Genomic DNA, 20,186 nt, shown 5'->3' with positions numbered 1-20,186 from the left:
GCGCTCAAGAGCGAGCTTGCGCAATGCATTATGGGGCAGATTTGCTTCGCTGTGTTTTTGTAGTGACCATCGGATGCTCCCTACAATTCCCGGTGCATTGTGGGATACTTCAGTCCACTACATTAGGGTACTAAAATGCTCACTACATATTCGGACACTATAACAAAATGGCGGAACCCCAAAGTAGTGCACTATATGGGGCATAGGGAATGAATTCGAACCATAGACTGTAAAAAAGTATGGACAAAGCGTTCCCCGGGTCTAACATGGACGTAAAATGAAGCCTGTAATTCCTTGCACTGTAAGTCGCCATCTTCCTAGATCCGTTTGGGCCCAGCTGGCCATTTGCTGGCTCCGTTTGGGCCCAGCTGGCCATTGGCTGGCTCCGTTTGGGCCCAGCTGGCCATTGGCTGGCCCAGACAACGAGGCGGGACTTCCCCCCCCTTACTCTTTGTTGGTTTTTATTTTGACTGAACGGGGGGTGGCTCCCGTTCATAGACTGTAACGGTAGCCACGCCCCTCAGAACATACGCGACTTTATGGTCATTGTTTTTAAATAAATGGGACCATAATTTTCCAAAAATAATATTATGACATGAGAAATGAGACGTTAAACTAGTGACTGGAAGCAGAAAGTATTCATGACCATGTTTATTAAGGTAATACAGTCTAGGTGAAGTTGGGCCCAAATACATGGACTTCTATGGGGCTATGGGTTTTTCTGGGTCAAATAACAGCACCACAACAGGCCATTATATGAACTTTCAGGAAATCCCGATTTCCTTAGTGGCTTCACAAAATATCTGTCTGACTGCCCCCCTGATTCGAACGACTGGACCATTCAGCCTGGAGGAGACAGGGTGTAAAACATGGACTGGACCATTCAGCCTGGCAGAGACCGGGTGTAAAACATGGACTGGACCATTCAGCCTGGCAGAGACAGGGTGTAAAACATGGACTGGACCATTCAGCCTGGCAGAGACAGGGTGTAAAACATGGACTGGACCATTCAGCCTGGCAGAGACAACCATACATACATGTATTGTGTTGTATGTATTTATAGGAGGGTTGACATACTGTGAGTCAGGAGGTCCAGGTTCGTTACTGAAGTCAGGAACAAATCCTTTAGACCGGTCACTCTTCACAGACAGAAGGCTGGGAGTTGGAGACTCTGCTCTGTGGTGGACACTTCTGGAATCATAACAAAGATTATACAATTATCATTATTATGAATGAAAAAGTCACTGTTAAACGTTCTTAATCATTATGTCTCGTTCTACAAGCAGAGAGAAAACAACATCTTGGGTTTTGGGTTTCAGATAGTGAACACTGCAGCGCCACTCGGTGGCGCGCTATGAGCTTGTAGATCTGCTGTTTTTCAATAGCTAAAGCATAACATAATGCTAACACCAAAAGGGGTTCCCGCCCAAAATGGGTCAATGAAAATATGTTTGCAGGCATTTAGGCCTATTTGCAGGGCTTAAAGCAAAAACAATCCCAAGACTGAAACAGATTTTTTGCAAAAAGCTGCTTCCCCGTATTTTTTTGTTGCCATTTTTTTAGGCAAAGCGAGCAGGCCGGCAGTGGAAGACCTTAGGGGGGCGGTTTGGGACATATTTAGGCAGGCAGTCATGTAGGTAGGAAGGTGCGAGACCATTGAGAGCTTTATAGACAAGTAAAATAATTTTAAAATCAATCCTAAAAACAACCGGAAGCCAGTGCATTGAAGCAAAAACTGGAGTTCTATTTCGTCCCTGCTGACCGCCAGAGGCGGTGCTTTAAGCACTGAATACGTCCCTTCGCGCATGCGCAGTCGAGTATTTTATACCAACAATGTCGGTTGACCCCGTGATGACCCGGAGTCGTCTATAACTTCCGGCAGTCATCCGGGGCTCAGTCCCTAATTTCTTCTCGCTGCGCAAGTTGTACACTGTACAGAGTTCTACAGCAGAATTAAAACTGCACGATAACAGAACTATTGCTTTGCTACTACTAAGTCGCCGGTAGTCCCGCGACCATTGTTGGTCGGAGCTGTGACGCGTGCGTTCGCCCTCCAGGGACTGCGACTTAATACTACTATTATTGTATCGTTTCGAGTGGAGCTGGGCTTCACATCGTCTTTTTTTCCCCGTGGGAACAAGGTAAGCAGACAACCCCTGTTCGCATAGGCTGCGTGCGCGCTGCTCCCTGCAACACACACGGTTGCGTGCTACAAACGGCGACCTGAGCGTCCCGTTACCACCCGTCAAAGTTGAACGGATAGCTCGTTCTCTTGACAGCTTACGATGTCTTGTTTTCCCACGAAGGCTGCGCCGCAGTGCTGGTGACGGCAAGCGTTAGCACTACCCGCTCCCAGCACGTGAGTCGACGCTAGTATTATTTGTTTACTACTTATACTTATACTACTTATAAGTGTACTTATTTGCTGCTATATTACTCTGCCTCTCTGAGCGAGTCTCTGCTGGCACTGGCCAGCTATATAGCACCGCCGCGTGCTACAAACGGCGACCTGAGCGTCCCGTTTAGCACCCGTCAAGTTGAACGGATAGCTCGTTCTCTTTGACAGCTTACGCGGTCTTGTTTTCCCACGAGCTGCGCCGCAGTGCTGGTGACGGCAGGCGTTAGCGCTACCCGCTCCCAGCACGTGAGTCGACGCTATTATTATTTGCTTACTACTTATACTCATACTACTTATACTTATACTACTTATAAGTGTACTTATTTACTGCTATATTACTCTGCCTCTCTGAATGAGTCTTTGCTGGCACTGGCCAGCTATATAGCACCGCCGCGAGGTTACGTCAGTAACCCCGGTTATATGAATTGGCTTGACTGACCTAGTCACTTGTTCTAGTGTACTTTAATTTCGGCACAGAGCCATTGCCACTTTATAGGTTGTTTTTTCTTAAATTATATATATATAACTATATCATTATATATATATATCATATATACTGGTCTCTGCTAGAGCACCCCTTACCTGGCATAGGCGGCGTGCGCGCCCCCTTCCTCCGGCTAAGCGGCCTTTAGCAGCTACAGTAGCCTCTACTGGCACAGGCAGCGTCCGTGCTCCCTTCCGACCAGTTTACGGCTCCACCCCTAGCGACCACTAGCGTCCGCGCTCTGGGCTACATCTGCGGGTGTCCGATGGACGAACCCCGCCACCACCTGTGCACCTCCTGCCAGGCTCCTCTGCGGCCAGAGGATGGGCATGACCTCCAGGAACTGCGACTATGGACTCTTTATCTCCTCGATGAGTGGAGTTTATTTCGCGGATTCACGTGGACGCAGGAGCGTCCAATCTCTCTCGCCGGTAATGAAGGCTAACAAAACCCTCCCCGGACAGAAGGTACGTTATCGTTTAAAGCGGCGCTATCCCCGCTAAACAGACGTTCACATGATATCATATACTTATCATGGCATAACCTCCTGTGGGTAAAGGCTGCGTTCGCGCCGCCTCCCCGCTCTGCATACGAGGTTTGTTCGACTGTGAACGCTAGCGCTTATTATAAGCGACTATAAGACTTGCCGAAGGATAAGAACACTGTCATATTACCTTCGTTTGCTAAACACGCTACTTTTTAAGCTTTGTTTAGCCCCTGCTGTTGATGGCAAGAGCTTTGCTGGCCAAAGCCATATACCGATATTGGCAGCATTCAAGCTTAACTGCTTTTGCGAATAGCTGTATTGTTGTTGTTATTATCAGCCCGGTACAGGAGCAGCTACCTGCGTCCTCCCAGGGTATTGATGTTGCTACCAGTATAGTTTGTAGCAAAATAGTACTAACAGCTACTGGTGTACATAGCCTGTCTGGTTGTTAACCCAGCTGGCCCCCAGTAGTGGGCCTAGCTGAAGCTGCTACCAGTATGTCTGGAGCTCAAAGCTCCATTAACAGTTATTTGCATAGACAGTGGGTGCAACTTGGTTTGTTCCCACAGGTCGGATTAGTGCCCCTGGGTACCTGTAGGTCCTATTAGCCCAGCTGGTCCCCAGCACAGAGTATCTGGCGCTGCTGACAGCGTAGCTCACAGCTGCTACCAGTAGCTTAAAGTTAAAGCTGTTTATGAACAGGCTATAGCTTGTCTTGTGTTTTAGTAGCCTAGCTGGTCTCCAGCATAGCTCTCTAACTGGCGCTGCTACCTGTAGTTGTAGCCCAAGCGCTTATTATACTATTGAAGATAAAAAGCTATCTGTGTATAGCTTGCCTTACTGTTTGTTGGCCCAGCTGGTACAGGGCAGGCAGCGTATGCGCTCCGCTCCTCCAGCATACGGCCAGCTTGATGTTACTTACTACTAATCGTTTGTTAGCTCAAGCATTTATTAACAGCTATTGGTGTATAGCTTGTTATGTTCATTAGCTGCAGCTGATACAGGCAGCGTACGTGCTCCCTTCCTTCAGCAGGTGGCCCCTATCGGTGGAGCTATCGGTTGTAGCCTTTTCTCCAAAACTAGCTTGTGTCGGTTCATTTAACCGAACCTGGCTGGGGTAGGCAGCGGTAGCGCTCCCTCCTCCCAGCATGAATGCGTAGTAGTGCACACGTGACTAGTGTATTGGAAGTGTCCTTGTTTCGCTCTGGACTAGCAAACATAAATAATAATGCACTGGAGTTTGGATAAACGTCATAGTGCCGTGATAAACGTTCACATAGGAAACACTACAGCTGCTACATAGCAGCGTCCAAACCTTGACTGAAGGCTACTTTATTATCATAAATTATAAGTAAGCCTCCGCCGGGGGTACAGGTAGCGTAAAGCTCCCCTCCCCCACCGCGACCATGCAGGTCGCACAGTCTATCTAACAGCAGCGTTGTGTGCTGTTTCTATGATGCACTTTACATCTGGTTGAATCTCAAAGTGCTACAATGAGCATTTGCATAAACGTAAATGCATATTCACATGCTGCGGCAGGTATAGCAGCATTCAGTTTTCGATTAAGTCATTATATGCCGATCTGAGTTAAAGCCTCTGCTGGCACAGGCAGCGTACGCGCCCCCTCTCTGCAGCATATGGCCAACACCTAGCAAACCAGTAGCGTCTGCGCCCTGGGCTAGTTGGGACTGGTGTGCACCGGTCGGTCCAAAGGGACCGGTGCCACCACAACGGAGAGCACCCACTTTCGTACCTCGAAAGCCTCTGCTGGTACAGACAGCGTATGCGCTCCCTCAAGCATATGGCCAACACCTAGCAACCAGTAGCGTCCGCGCCCTGGGCTAGTTGGGACCCGTGTGCACCGGCCGGTCCAGAGTAACCGGTGCCACCACAATGGAGAGCTCCCACTTTTGTACCTCGTGTGAAGCTCTCCTTCAGCCGTGAGCCGACCTTGGTCCTGCCCCGTGTGCCAGGAGGAAAAGGTCTGACCACTGACTACAGCAGATCCGAGAGGGCTCAGCTATCTGCGGAGTTGGCCCGCATGAGGGCCATGCTCACTTCAGATAACACCTAGGCACCTCGGAGGGTGCCGAAGCGCCTACCTCTCCGATGCCACAACTGACTCAAGGTTGATGTGCTCTCCCCGACAGCTTAAGCTACGCACTTCCATGACTATGAGGAAGATGCAGAAGGCGGTGCCTCCCAGGCATCAGAGCCGGCCTCCCACTTCTCAGCTCATGCGCATAGCCGTGGAACGCATACTAAAGCAGGCAGTCGGCTCCTCCAAGCGCCTTCTTCTTTGCTGTCTTCGCCGTCCCCCACGCCTGTACCTGAGACAGCTACAGGCCTGCCGGGCGAACGATCAGGGCCCTCTCCCATCTCTATACCGATGGTGAAATCCTGGCAGCCCTGCCCTGAGTGGAAAAAGTGTCCTGAGACAACCCGTTGCGACGTGACACGTTAATAGATTTGAACGCACAAGGCGATAAGGGCTGGCCTGGGTTACATGCCAGCCACCAAGCCTGTCATTGCACCCCTCATTGTGTTCCCCAACGAGGCCCGGCGGCAGAACGCTAGGTGACCTCGACCCCAGTGCAGGAGCACAGACAACCTGCTCACTGGGGCCTCCTTTTCACACCTAATAGTGGCAACGTTAATACTGGCTCAGTCACCTTTGGTGTGTCACTGGAGGCATTGGCGTCATGTCCTCAGAGCGTGGGCGGCTGATGTCCATCGTATCTCTAGCCCGTCGCCAAGTCGGGTTTTCACAGTCAAGCTTGACTGATGAGCCTAGGCCAACTCTCCGTAGTCTCCCTGAGGAGCCAGGAGCACTAGGTGGTTTAGCCGGGCGAGAATCGCCGGAGCGAACCATCCAGGGGGGGAAGACCAGGCTGCAGCTTGCAGGCCTACGACACACCCCGCCTCCCAAAGGGCCGAGCTCCAACATTGATGAAATCATCTTGACTGCCCTCGGAGCTCGCGTATCACCGCCGGCCCACACTAGAGGCCAGCGTGTTCCCAGGCGTCCCACGCAGGGACCTGACTGTGACTGTGACTTTCCGGGCTGTGCAATGCCTTCTGACGCCAGCCCCCCATATCCGGCGGGTCAAAATGGCCATTATCAGCAACATGACGAGAGCCCTACTATCAGACCAGGAGTGATGTGTCCTCCTGCCCAAGGGCGCAACAGAGGCTGTATATCCTCAGTCACACTAAAGGAAGTCCGATCTACATACTTCCTCGTGACGCAAGACAGACGGGTGTCGACATGTCTTGAATCTGATGGGACCCAACAGGGTTATGAAGTTCGTGCCAGTCTACTGGGCCGAACACGGCAATGTGCTGGAGCGGCAAGTGGTGCGCTCCGCTCTATAGCACACATTCTCATACTCATGGGACCTTAACCGGGTACTGGACGCCCTGTGCGGGCCTACCTTCGAACCCTTGGCACAGGCAGAGCTGAAGTGGGTGTCATGCAAGACAGCCCTTCTCCTGGCCATTACATCGGCAAAGCGCGTCAGTGAACTGCACGCTCTGTCAGTCAGCGAATCATGTCTGAGGTGGAACGCAGACGGCTCGGGGGTCACGCTGTGGCCAAACATAGCATTCCTCCCGAAGGTGCTGTCGCAGGCTCACCTCAACCGGCCTATCAGGCTGGCTCGATCTAACCCCCCACCTGGGGAGCTGACAGACAAACTGGAGCTGTTGTGCCCAGTCCGGGCCCTGAGAGCCTACATTGAAGCTACTGCACGCATCAGGCGAGCAGAGCAGCTATTCCTTTGCCATAGTGGTGTGAACAAAGGCGGCGCTCCCTCCAAGCAGCGCCTGTCCCACTGGATTGTAGACACAATCAGCCACGCCTATGAGGCAAGTAACCTCCCCGTACCATCAGGGGTACGGTGCCACTCTACAAGGAGCATTTCCACATCATGGGCTGCCATGAGAGGGGTGCCCTCGGAGGACATTTGTGCCGCCGCCTCATGGGCTTCGGCAGGCACTTTCTCAAGGTACTACAGGGTGAATGTTGCCACTCCCCACCCAGTGGACGTGGCCCTCTTCCCCGAATCCTCCGGTTCTACCCTTTGAGGTCTGTAATCAGGATTCCTCGTGACTTGGCTGGTATAAGTCATTCAGTGCTTAAAGCACCGCCTCTGGCGGTCAGCAGGGACGAAATAGAACGATAGTTACGTATGTAACTACGGTTCTATGAGTCCTGAATGACCGCCAGAGGCACTCTTGTCACTCAGAATCCTCGTGTTCTCGCGAGAAGATTCTGTAGGGACTGAGCCCCGGATGACTGCCGGAAGTTATAGACGACTCCGGGTCATCACGGGGTCAACCGACATTGTTGGTATAAAATACTCGACTGCGCATGCGCGAAGGGACGTATTCAGTGCTTAAAGCACCGCCTCTGGCGGTCATTCAGGACTCATAGAACCGTAGTTACATACGTAACTATCGTAATATGTTCTCTCATCTTAGTTCTAGTTAAAACTCTGGCTGCTGCATTTTGGACAAGTTGTAATCTGTCAGTTGTTTTCTTAGGCAGTCCTGAATAAAGTGCATCGCAGTAATCAAGCCGAGAACAAACAAAGGCGTGGATTAGCGTTTTTGCATCGTCCAAGGACAAATAGGCTCTGATTCGTGCAATATTTCTAAGGTGAAAAATGAAGTCCTCCGGACTGAAATCAGTCCCCAGGACTAAGGAAATTTAAGCCCTGCCTATATGTCTATGATAAAAAGGTTATTCTTTTAAAATAACATAGGCCTATGATTATTATTATTAATACCCATGGCCCATAGGACTTACCCTAACCCCTTAGATAGCATTTCTGTTGGCTTAGATAGCATTTGACAGACTTATAGCATGTTATGTAGACAGCACTATAATTGTATTGAATATAGTCATAGCACGCCATAGTACATATGTATAGCATAGTAGTAAATATGTATAGTTTATATGTATAGTGTATGTATAGTTTCATTATATAGATATTCCACTGCTACGTTCTTAGCTTACGCATGTTTCTTGATAAATGCTTTTATGTGATGTATTCCCATGCTTTTGTTCATGCTTAAATGTAAGTCACTCTGCATTAAGAGCGTCTGCTAAATGCCTAAATTGTAAATTGTAATTGTAAATTATCAATACATTAATATTATATCCATTATCGAGCAATATGAAAACAGTGCACCACCTTGACAATATGAAAATATCAGCAGCATGATTGATTAACCACATGAACCCCCGCTAATCCTGGGGGGGGGGGGGGGGCAATACGGCAAAAAATAGCCGATCTATAAGCAACGAGACGTCCGTGTTGTGAGCTTGTAGATCGGGTACTTTTGGTAAAGAAAGACCAAAAGTAGCCGATCTACAAGCTCTGCTCACAATACGGACGTTTGGTGTTAACAGAAACAGCAGTCCAATAAATTACTATCTATAGGCCTACATAATGAAGCTTTAATGTATTCATCGCAAATTCAATTAAATAATGTTAGATAACATATTTTTTTTCATGGCAGGAATTAATGAATGTTAATAAAACATATGTTCGGACACAATTAATATGTGTCTCACATGCATGTATTTAGCCTACGTTTGTGATAAAGAATCTCGCAAATATATTCTACAGCAAGCAACTGATTCCTCTCCTAACGTCATGCGCTGGCAGGGCTCCAGCGTGCGACCTATTAGGTCGCATGTGCGACTTAATTTCTTATGGTGATACTTAAAATGTAATGAGGTCGCACCGGTGATACTTGGAAATGTGCGAAGAAAAGAAAGAAAAACGATTTGTTTATTTATTTATTTTTACTCGGTCTCAACACTGAGGCACGGACGCCGGGCCTAATAAAGTATTACTTTCTTTTGGCTCAATCGAATCCCCTCTTTTTCTCTCTCTATCTCTCTGCCTGCCTGCAAAGTCAACGCAAAGACGATAATTGCGCAAACAGGCGCAGCGCGACCTGCCGCGGTACAAACTGGACGAACCGAGGAGAATATATATTCAGGTCTGAACGCAGTTTATCCGACACAAATTAACTAATCTTTCTCAGCTGTACAATTTCACTGGAGCGCAGCGCGCATATCTAACTGCATGATGATCAGTCATGATCTACACAGACAGCAGACTCCCGACCATAGACTGTAAGCTCCCGACCCAAACAATAAGTGAGGAGGTAAACTTGTTGTTTGATTAAACATATAATGTGCCACGAAAAATAGCTTCCGAAGCTTGTTATGTTTGCATCGAGGAGGTAGCCTGTGTCCATACATGATGATCGGACAACAAAATACATTAATCTCCCTCCCAGTGAGTGAAGAGCACTGATGCCTGATTTATTCTTCGTCGTACAAAGTGTGTGCTGAAAATGGCTGATCTACAAGCTCACAACGCGTCGCGTCCGCGACATGTTGTGAGCTTGTAGATCAGCTATTTTCAGCACGCGGAGATATGCAGGCTCTGAGAGCATTCAGAAAATTTTGCCTTCACAATAAAAGTATGCAGCTTTCACAAGTTGGCCAACTTGGCCCATGAAGAAAAGGAAAAGGATTAAGAATTTGGTGGCATTTCACATTGCAAAAGATTTTTTTCCAAAATGTAAAAATATTATAATAAGGAATTAATTTGGATAATGGTAATGGGATATTGTACAAATTGTCACTTTAGTTTGGACTGCATTTAATTTTCAACACAAAACCTTAAACTGACTTTCTGTGTAGGAACATAAATATTGCCTTTATTGACTGAGTGACTTTGTGTTGGGTTCAAACCATCTAGTGTTTTGAAGTATAACCAGGTAGGTTGCTGTTTTTTACACAGTGACCTTTGTAGGGAGTTTTATGATTCAAACCTTTAATGGCGGAAACCACTACAAAAATAAATGGCGCCCTATGTGGGGGCATGATAAGATCATGTATTAATACCACGCTATACAAAGAAAAAAATGGTGCTACCTAATTTCTGGTGGCGCTACCAAATGAAAAGGTAGGTGGCACCAGTGCTACCTGTGAAAAAGTTACTCTGGAGCCCTGTGTGCTGGGCCTGGGTGATACAACGCATCAGATTAGTAATACTATTGCAAATGAATTGTTTTATTATAAATTAATAAAATAAAACAATTGCAAATAAATGCACATATCATTTGTCTGGAGATCTGTAGCTTCGAGATCCGCCAGGGAAGAAAAGAGAAGGAAAACCAACGTTTAAAAAGTACATTTGTGTTGATTTCTTTCGCTGGTTCAACTTCTGCCTCTTCTGAGTTGGAGCGCATGCATGCAGAAGCAGCGCACGTGCGCAAACGCGTGCATGTGCGCTCAAGAGCGAGCTTGCGCAATGCATTATTGGGCAGATTTGCTTCGCTGTGTTTTTGTAGTGACCATCGGATGCTCCCTACAATTCCCGGTGCATTGTGGGATACTTCAGTCCACTACATTAGGGTACTAAAATGCTCACTACATATTCGGACACTATAACAAAATGGCGGAACCCCAAAGTAGTGCACTATATGGGGCATAGGGAATGAATTCGAACGCAGTCAGGGTGTAAAACATGGACTGGACCATTCGGCCTGGCAGAGACAGGGTGTAAAACATGGACTGGACCATTCAGCCTGGCAGAGACAGGGTGTAAAACATGGACTGGACCATTCAGCCTGGCAGAGACAGGGTGTAAAACATGGACTGGACCATTCAGCCTGGCAGAGACAGGGTGTAAAACATGGACTGGACCATTCAGCCTGGCAGAGACAACCATACATACATGTATTGTGTTGTATGTATTTATAGGAGGGTTGACATACTGTGAGTCAGGAGGTCCAGGTTCGTTACTGAAGCAAGGAGGATTTCCTCTAGACCGGTCACTCTTCACAGACAGAAGGCTGGGAGTTGGAGACTCTGCTCTGTGGTGGACACTTCTGGAATCATACAGACAGAAATAACAATACATAAACAACAGAGACAGTGAATAATACTACTAGAAATAATACTAAGTAAATAACAGACAGTAATAGCATAACAGTAGCTTGTATTCCATGTAGTACAAACGGTGCAATGGAATGATTTGCCCAAGGAGATAAAGACAAGTGACTCTCTAAACACTTAAAACTTAGGTCAGGATTGAGAAGGCGTTTTTAACAGTTGTAACAGTTATCTCCTTAACACATTCCGACCAGGATTACTGAATGTTTTTTGTGAGGGTACCACTACCTACCCTAGGGGACACGGGGAGAACATGTGAGGGTACCTACCCTAGGGGACACAGGGAGAACATGTGAGGGTACCTACCCTAGGGGACACGGGGAGAACATGTGAGGGTACCTACCCTAGGGGACACAGGGAGAACATGTGAGGGTACCTACCCTAGGGGACACGGGGAGAACATGTGAGGGTACCTACCCTAGGGGACACGGGGAGAACATGTGAGGGTACCTACCCTAGGGGACACGGGGAGAACATGTGAAGGTACCTACCCTAGGGGACACGGGGAGAACATGTGAGGGTACCTACCCTAGGGGACACGGGGAGAACATGTGAGGGTACCTACCCTAGGGGACACGGGGAGAACATGTGAGGGTACCTACCCTAGGGGACACGGGGAGAACATGTGAGGGTACCTACCCTAGGGGACACGGGGAGAACATGTGAGGGTACCTACCCTAGGGGGACACGGGGAGAACATGTGAGGGTACCTACCCTAGGGGACACGGGGAGAACATGTGAGGGTACCTATCCTAGGGGACACGGAGAGAACATGCAAACTCCACACAGAAAGGGTATGGGCACTGATGACTCAGAGAGAACACGCCCCCAGCGCCCACAGCAGGCATCGAACCCAGGACCTTCTAGCTATGAGGCGACAACACTACCGACTGTGCCACTGTCCCCCCTCTTGGTTTTATGTTTGATACAAGATTTTAAACTTAATAAACAAATCAGCTCCGTCGTTAAAACTCTTCTTCCAATCATCGCCACGGTCAAATCCTACCTCCCCCTAAAAACAGCTGGAGATGGTTATCCATGCTTTGATTTCATCAAGAATAGATTATTGCAACTCTTTGTATATTGGCATCGACCAGGCGTCACTCAGGCGTTTACAGCTAGTGCAGAACACAGCTGCCCGCCTTCTCACCGGCACTATGAAACCATTTCTGCCCCTCCCCATTAGATCTGCTCAGATAGATGCTATATAAATAAAGTTTGATTTGATTTGACTTGGAGTACACAATTCAGACACCAGATGGAGCTGTTGGTTGTAAAGGAGTTCATTTTTCAGTCATCTGTCTGGTCAATTAAAATTAACTCACTCACACCTTTCCATCTAGCATACAACATTGATGCATGCTAGATGTAAGCAAGATGTAAGTGTCATGGCCGCCCCAATGCATTTCCAATGGAAGTCACCAATGTCTCCAATGGACTGCCCCCCCCCTCCCCCTCATACAACACAAATGTTGTGTCAAACCATGTGACTCCCATTGGAAATGCATTGCGAGTTTGCATCAGCTATACATCTCATACAACAAGCATACATCAGTCTGTTGTAAAGGTGTGAGTGAGGCCATTACCGTAAAACGGTTTGGGCTTTAGGTTTCATAAATTGAGAAATGAGTAAATTCAAACCTTTCATCGGTCGGGTCGTCTCCGTCACTAGAAGACGCGCCAGGAGCAGAACTCCCACTCATTTTCTCCATAGAGATATTGTATTATCAGCTACAGTCAAATGTAACGATCCAGTATTTAGAAAAGAGAACTTTACTTCAACCATTGACAGCTAAAAAGTTTAAAACCTGTCAAGTAGACTTAGGACTAGTATACCTAGTAGTCAGTAGACTTAGGACTGAGTAGACCTAGTACTCAGTAGACTTAGGACTAGTATACATAGTAGTCAGTAGACTTAGTAGTCAGTAGACTTAGTACTCAGTAGACTTAGTACTCAGTAGACTTAGTACTCAGTAGACTTAGTAGTCAGTAGACTTAGTACTCAGTAGACTTAGTACTCAGTAGACTTAGTACTCAGTAGACTTAGTACTCAGTAGACTTAGTACTCAGTAGACTTAGTACTCAGTAGACTTAGTAGTCAGTAGACTTAGTAGTCAGTAGACTTAGTACTCAGTAGACTTAGTACTCAGTAGACTTAGTACTCAGTAGACTTAGTACTCAGTAGACTTAGTACTCAGTAGACTTAGTACTCAGTAGACTTAGTACTCAGTAGACTTAGTACTCAGTAGACTTAGTACTCAGTAGACTTAGTACTCAGTAGACTTAGTACTCAGTAGACTTAGTACTCAGTAGACTTAGTAGTCAGTAGACTTAGTAGTCAGTAGACTTAGTAGTCAGTAGACTTAGTAGTCAGTAGACTTAGTAGTCAGTAGACTTAGTAGTCAGTACTTAGGACTGAGTACTTTTTACTTGCTTGTAAGCTATGCTTTATGCTCCTCTAGAACCCACTGTCTTTATGCCAATAATGTCAACCAGCGGTGGACAATTAAGTCAAGTCAAAGTATTTTTTGTGTATAGTCCACGTTGGTGTTTTCCTAATGAATGACATTGTTGTGATTTGTTTTGTCTATGAAGCTAAATGAATGGGACATTCTCCTCTGGCTCCATGCAGTGCTGCTCATCTACTGATGACTCCTGGTAGAAAAGAGAAGAGGAACAATATTTAGTGAATCATTTTAATCCATGTTGAATCTACAGCCCCTTCTGGTCACATATCTCTCATATCATAGCACGCGAACCCCTTTTGGTGTTTTAAACATTATGTAATAATTTAGCTATTGAAAAATAGCAGATCTACAAGCTCGCTATGAGCTTGTAGATCTGCTATTTAAAAAAAAACATGGTGGTGCAAAGCTTTGAATATATACTCTTTCAGAGTGAACGTTTTTAACTCAAATCTTTGCTTCTGGGAGGGGGGGGGGGGGTCCCTGAAACAACACATTTTCAGATGGGGGTCAGCGGCCAATTTCATATATTTTTGGGGGTCCTTGACATGAAATATTGAGAACCACTGATACAGAAACATGAGGTTTTTCATAACCCCTTTTGGTGTTTTAGGGCGCGTTTCGGAAATACCGCACCGGAGCGCACTTGCCTATTGGTTTGCATTGCAGTGCGCGCCCTTAAGCATTATGTTATACTTTAGCTTTATTTTGAAAAATAGCAGATCTACAAGCTCGTAGCTCGTAGCACGGCACTCGGTGACACACACATTCTGGAAGGCAGGTGTAGACAATTGGGATTTGGAATGGTATATTATTTGACTAACATGACTTCACAGATGTATAACTATTTGTGTGAGTTTTGGACACAAGTTGTAGTTGTATTTCAACATATTTTATTTACCATCCCTGTTCATAATAAATCCATTAATTATTTCATCAAAAACTGAGGGCTAAACCCCTTATCCCTAAACTACTTTGCTTTTTTGAAAAACATTTTTGAATAGTTCAAATAGCCGATCTACAAGCTCACAACGCCTCGATGTACAGTAGATAAATGCACATAATACATTTGGAGCATTGTCATGTTGGTAGTTAACAGCACACAACTTTGACCACTTGGGTGCGCACTTGAGTCTGTTTTCTTTTTTATCTGTCTCAATAATAAACTATGACATTCAGCCTACTGCTCAACAAGTGTTGTTTTCGCCGACTAAAACTGAGACGAAAAATGTTCATCGACTACCTTTTTCCACTGACGAAAACTAAATGGAAACTAAGTGAAAACTATAAGCGCTGGTGACTAAAACCAAGACTAAATATGTTGACACTTTTATGCTGCCCTTACAACACGTACATGCCCATGTGTAGCTAGACAGCTAGTTAACAGTGTTCTTGACTTTGTTGACTTTACACTAGCCCAAACATTTATAATCTCGTAGAGGGTTTTTTTCGAATCTGACGAATCTCTAAAACGAGAGTCTAAAACATAACCCCCCCCTTTACCGTCGAAAGTTGAACGTTTGTGCCTCAAAATCACTCTTACCTTGTACAAATGCAAAATCTAAGCTGCTTTTAATGTTGCCCCACTTGTTTGTGAGGTGTACGGATTCAGATTAAACACGGAACATGCTTATTTTTCAATAAAAAGGGTATTTTAATCCACTCTGTCTCGGAATCTGGCGGCCATCTTGCTTTTCTCTCCATTGTAAATGCGCAAGAGAACCCTGGCCGCTAGGGGCGCGGGCAATATTCTGTTGCGCCGTTTACCGCATTTACAATGGAGGATTCAGAAACAGAGTGGATTAAAATAGCTTTTTTATTGAAAAATAAGCATGTTCCGTGTTTAATCTGAATCCGTACACCTCACAAACAAGTGGGGCAACATTAAAAGCAGCTTAGATTTTGCATTTGTACAAGTTAAGAGTGATTTTGAGGCACAAACGTTCAACTTTCGACGGTAAAGGGGGGGGGTTATGTTTTAGACTCTCGTAGAGAGATTCGTCAGAATCGAAAAAAAACCTCTACGAGAATCTAAATGTTTGGGCTAACTTTACACTGGGTCTCTGCAGGTCATTTTGTAAAACTGAAACAATACAGAAATACACAAACAAATTAATTAACACACAGGAAATATGTGTGAGTGTGTGAGTAATATAGTATGCATATAGTTATAGTTATTAGTAGGTTATTTGGTACACAATGTTGAAATCAAACACAGAAAATGGCTACTGCAGTAAACTAACATGAAGTGTTTACACAATTTCCAAACACATAATAACCAACTACAAAGGCATTCTGCAAACATGATAAACATCACATCCTACATGAAATATACTCTTTGAACCGATTAACTAGAACTTCAAAGTACTTACAGACAATAATGTCCAATTATTAAGGCAAAAGCATTAAAGAATAATAATCAGCGGACCATCTGTTCCGTCAGTCAGGGGGAATTTGGGAAATGAGTCTGAGTTTCGATTTACTGGAAATGCTCAGCTGAGTTTCGTTTCACTTTCCACTTTCACCACTAGAGGGCAGTAAAAACCGTAAGAACTGTTACAATACACTTCACCTTTTAACATATTAACTTAATTAATGAAATGACAGGATTATTAAACATTTTTAAACTATGCATTTTAACCAAACTGCCATTCCAAAGGCAGCACAACTTTCGTCAACAAATAAAAACTAGACTAAAATGTAAGAAGGGACTAGTGGACAAGAGATCCAGCTTAGATAGCATCTGATACAGACTTATAGCATGTTATGTAGACAGCACTATAATTGTATTGTATATAGTCATAGCACGCCATAGTACATATGTATAGCATAGTAGTATATATGTATAGTTTATATGTATTGTGTATGTATAGTTTCATGTATATGTATAGCATAGTAGTAAATATGTATAGTTTATATGTATAGTGTATGTATAGTTTCATTATATAGATATTCCACTGTTACTTTCTTAGCTTACGCATGTTTCATGATAAATGCTTTTATGTGATGTATTCCCATGCTTTTGTTCTTGCTTCAATGTAAATCGCTCTGGATTAAGAGCGTCTGCTAAATGCCTAAATTGTAAATTGTAATCCAGTATAAGTCATTTCATTTTACAATTGGTTGCATGCTGAAAATAGCTGATTTACAAGATCACATAAAACACTACTACTAGTACTACTACTATGCATAAATAAGTTTAAATAAGAAGTAAGGCGGTGAATACCAGCGGTCAAAGGTCTTTTATTGACCTGAATACCAGCGGTCAAAGGTCTTTTATTGACCTGAATACCAGAGGTCAAAGGTCTTTTATTGACCTGAATACCAGCGGTCAAAGGTCTTTTATTGCAGTCGATGGAATGAAGTTGGCAAGGAAGATCATCTTTTAGGGAACTGTGTTGTTGTGTCTGACAGATGATTAGTACAAGTACAGTGTGTCATTTTGATTGTTATGCTTTTATATTGTACAGTATAAATATTTACAGTGTATATATTTATATCTCTCTCCCCGGCCGGGGATCGAACCTCGACCTCCCGGTTTCAGGGCGGACACTCTAACCACAACTTAAGGCCATGCACTGTCTGGTACCATTCCTGCTTTATCTTATGACATCTTTATTGTCCCACTGTCTGTCCCCTGTGTGTCAGTCAGTCAGTCAGTCAGTCAGTCAGTCATAACACTGTCTGTCCCCTGTGTGTGTCAGTCAGTCAGTCAGTCATAACACTGTCTGTCCCCTGTGTGTCAGTCAGTCAGTCAGTCAGTCATAACACTGTCTGTCCCCTGTGTGTCAGTCAGTCAGTCAGTCAGTCAGTCAGTCATAACACTGACTGTCCCCTGTGTGTGTCAGTCAGTCAGTCAGTCAGTCATAACACTGTCTGTCCCCTGTGTGTGTCAGTCAGTCAGTCAGTCAGTCATAACACTGACTGTCCCCTGTGTGTCAGTCAGTCAGTCAGTCAGTCAGTCAGTCAGTCAGTCATAACACTGACTGTCCCCTGTGTGTCAGTCAGTCAGTCAGTCAGTCATAACACTGACTGTCCCCTGTGTGTGTCAGTCAGTCAGTCAGTCAGTCAGTCAGTCAGTCAGTCAGTCAGTCAGTCAGTCATAACACTGACTGCCCCCTGTGTGTCAGTCAGTCAGTCAGTCAGTCAGTCAGTCAGTCAGTCAGTCAGTCAGTCAGTCAGTCATAACACTGACTGCCCCCTGTGTGTCAGTCAGTCAGTCAGTCAGTCAGTCAGTCAGTCAGTCAGTCAGTCAGTCAGTCAGTCAGTCATAACACTGACTGTCCCCTGTGTGTCAGTCAGTCAGTCAGTCAGTCAGTCAGTCAGTCAGTCAGTCAGTCAGTCAGTCAGTCAGTCATAACACTGACTGTCCCCTGTGTGTCAGTCAGTCAGTCAGTCAGTCAGTCAGTCAGTCAGTCAGTCAGTCAGTCAGTCAGTCATAACACTGACTGCCCCCTGTGTGTCAGTCAGTCAGTCAGTCAGTCAGTCAGTCAGTCAGTCATAACACTGACTGCCCCCTGTGTGTCAGTCAGTCAGTCAGTCAGTCAGTCAGTCATAACACTGACTGCCCCCTGTGTGTCAGTCAGTCAGTCAGTCAGTCAGTCAGTCATAACACTGACTGCCCCCTGTGTGTGTGTGTCAGTCAGTCAGTCAGTGATCATGTTTACTTATCCCTTACTTTATGTAAGGGATAATATCTGGCTAGGAGGTCGTTGTAGGGAGTGGGGGTGGTTAAACTCCCTGAAGGTGTGTGTCACCTTCACTCCCTGAAGGTAGGTAGGTGTGTGTGTGTGTGTGTGTGTGTGTGTGTGTGTGTGTGTGTGTGTGTGTGTGTGTGTGTGTGTGTGTGTGTGTGTGTGTGTGTTACGTGGCTGTCATGTTGGAAACAGCAGTAAATCAAGCAGACTATAGAGCGTCACAGTCCCTCCCCCTTTCAGAACAACGAGTGACCCAGGAAATGAATCCCAATGCATTTGTCCCTCATAGGATTTTCTTTAAGTATTTATTTAACGGTTACGCCGCGGACAAAGCCTACTCGGATCGTGACAAATCATGACAATGAACACAATGTTTTGGGCCGATCAAATCATTAGAAAGAAGAAAATAAAGGCAGGAGACAACACTATTTGTTTTGTTTTTCTTCTTTAAATAAATACTTAAAGAAAATCCTATGGGAGAAATGCATTGCATTTCATTTCCTGGGCCACTCGTCGTTCTGAAAGGGGGAGGGACTGCGACGCTCTATACAGCTGGTGCTCAGAGGGTTTGATTAGTCAGCGGTCTGTTATAGAGCGGAGCAGTCTGTTATCAAGACATAACTCACTGCTGAAGTCAGCGATTGACCAATCAGAATCAAGCATTCAACCAAGCCATGTAATGAACTAGTATAATGTAGACCTAAACAGCAAGTCAGGAAATGTTTGTTTGAATCTTTACCGGTCATGAATCCTGTCCGTCCATGGTTCTGGTTCTGTACTGTAGACTCTGGACTGGATCATAAAATGACTTCTGTGTCCTGGTTGGATAAAGTGGAGATGGGCGGAGAGACAGAGAGAGACAGAGAGAGAGACAGAGAGAGAGAGAGACAGAGAGAGAGATAGACAGAGAGAGACAGAGACAGAGACAGAGACAGAGACAGAGACAGAGACAGAGACAGAGACAGAGACAGAGACAGAGACAGAGACAGAGACAGAGAGACAGAGACAGAGACAGAGACAGAGACAGAGACAGAGACAGAGACAGAGACAGAGACAGAGACAGAGACAGAGACAGAGACAGAGAGAGACAGAGAGAGAGAGAGAGAGAGACAGAGACAGAGAGAGACAGAGAGAGAGACAGAGAGAGAGAGAGACAGAGAGAGAGATAGACAGAGAGAGACAGAGACAGAGACAGAGACAGAGACAGAGACAGAGACAGAGACAGAGACAGAGACAGAGACAGAGACAGAGACAGAGACAGAGACAGAGACAGAGAGAGAGAGAGACAGAGAGAGAGAGAGAGAGACAGAGACAGAGAGAGACAGAGAGAGAGAGAGAGAGACAGAGACAGAGAGAGACAGAGAGAGAGGGAGACAGCGAGAGACAGAGAGAGACAGAGAGAGACCGAGAGAGAGACAGAGAGAGACAGAGAGAGACAGAGACAGAGAGAGAGAGAGAGAGAGAGAGAGAGAGAGAGAGAGAGAGAGAGAGAGAGAGAGAGAGAGAGAGAGAGATAGAGACAGAGAGAGAGAGACAGAGAGAGAGACAGGCAAAGAGAAGAGGTTGTCAAACTGGTTGGTTTACCTGCTTCACACAAGTGAGTGAGTGAGTGAGTGAGTGAGTGAGTGAGTGAGAGAGAGAGAGAGCGTACAGTCCAAGCGTGTTTGAACT

General features: G+C 45.7%; 2 protein-coding genes across 3 annotated transcripts in view; both read right to left on the bottom strand.

Moving 5' to 3' along the window:
• Positions 1-13,385, bottom strand: part of LOC310871996 (NACHT, LRR and PYD domains-containing protein 3-like) — a gene marked incomplete at its 3' end in the record, with an annotated part of 75,569 nt that extends 62,184 nt beyond the window's left edge. The window contains exons 1-4 of the mRNA XM_083783645.1: positions 13,317-13,385; positions 12,995-13,221; positions 11,176-11,289; positions 1,078-1,191 (exon numbers count right to left, since the gene is read on the bottom strand). Of these exons, the coding sequence (XP_083639771.1) occupies positions 1,078-1,191; positions 11,176-11,289; positions 12,995-13,065 (299 nt within the window). The 5' untranslated portion in view covers positions 13,066-13,221; positions 13,317-13,385. The remainder of the gene's footprint in view (positions 1-1,077; positions 1,192-11,175; positions 11,290-12,994; positions 13,222-13,316) is intronic.
• LOC310865820 (tripartite motif-containing protein 16-like) overlaps positions 1-20,186 on the bottom strand; it is a 162,997-nt gene that overhangs the window by 62,457 nt on the left and 80,354 nt on the right. The window lies entirely within an intron of this gene.

The sequence above is a fragment of the Protomyctophum parallelum genome (genome assembly GCF_964188405.1).
Source record: "Protomyctophum parallelum genome assembly, chromosome: 1".
In the NCBI taxonomy this organism is placed as follows: Eukaryota; Metazoa; Chordata; class Actinopteri; order Myctophiformes; family Myctophidae; genus Protomyctophum; species Protomyctophum parallelum.
The sequence above is the reverse complement of the archived record's forward strand: the minus strand, read 5'-3'. Positions and strand labels throughout refer to the sequence as shown.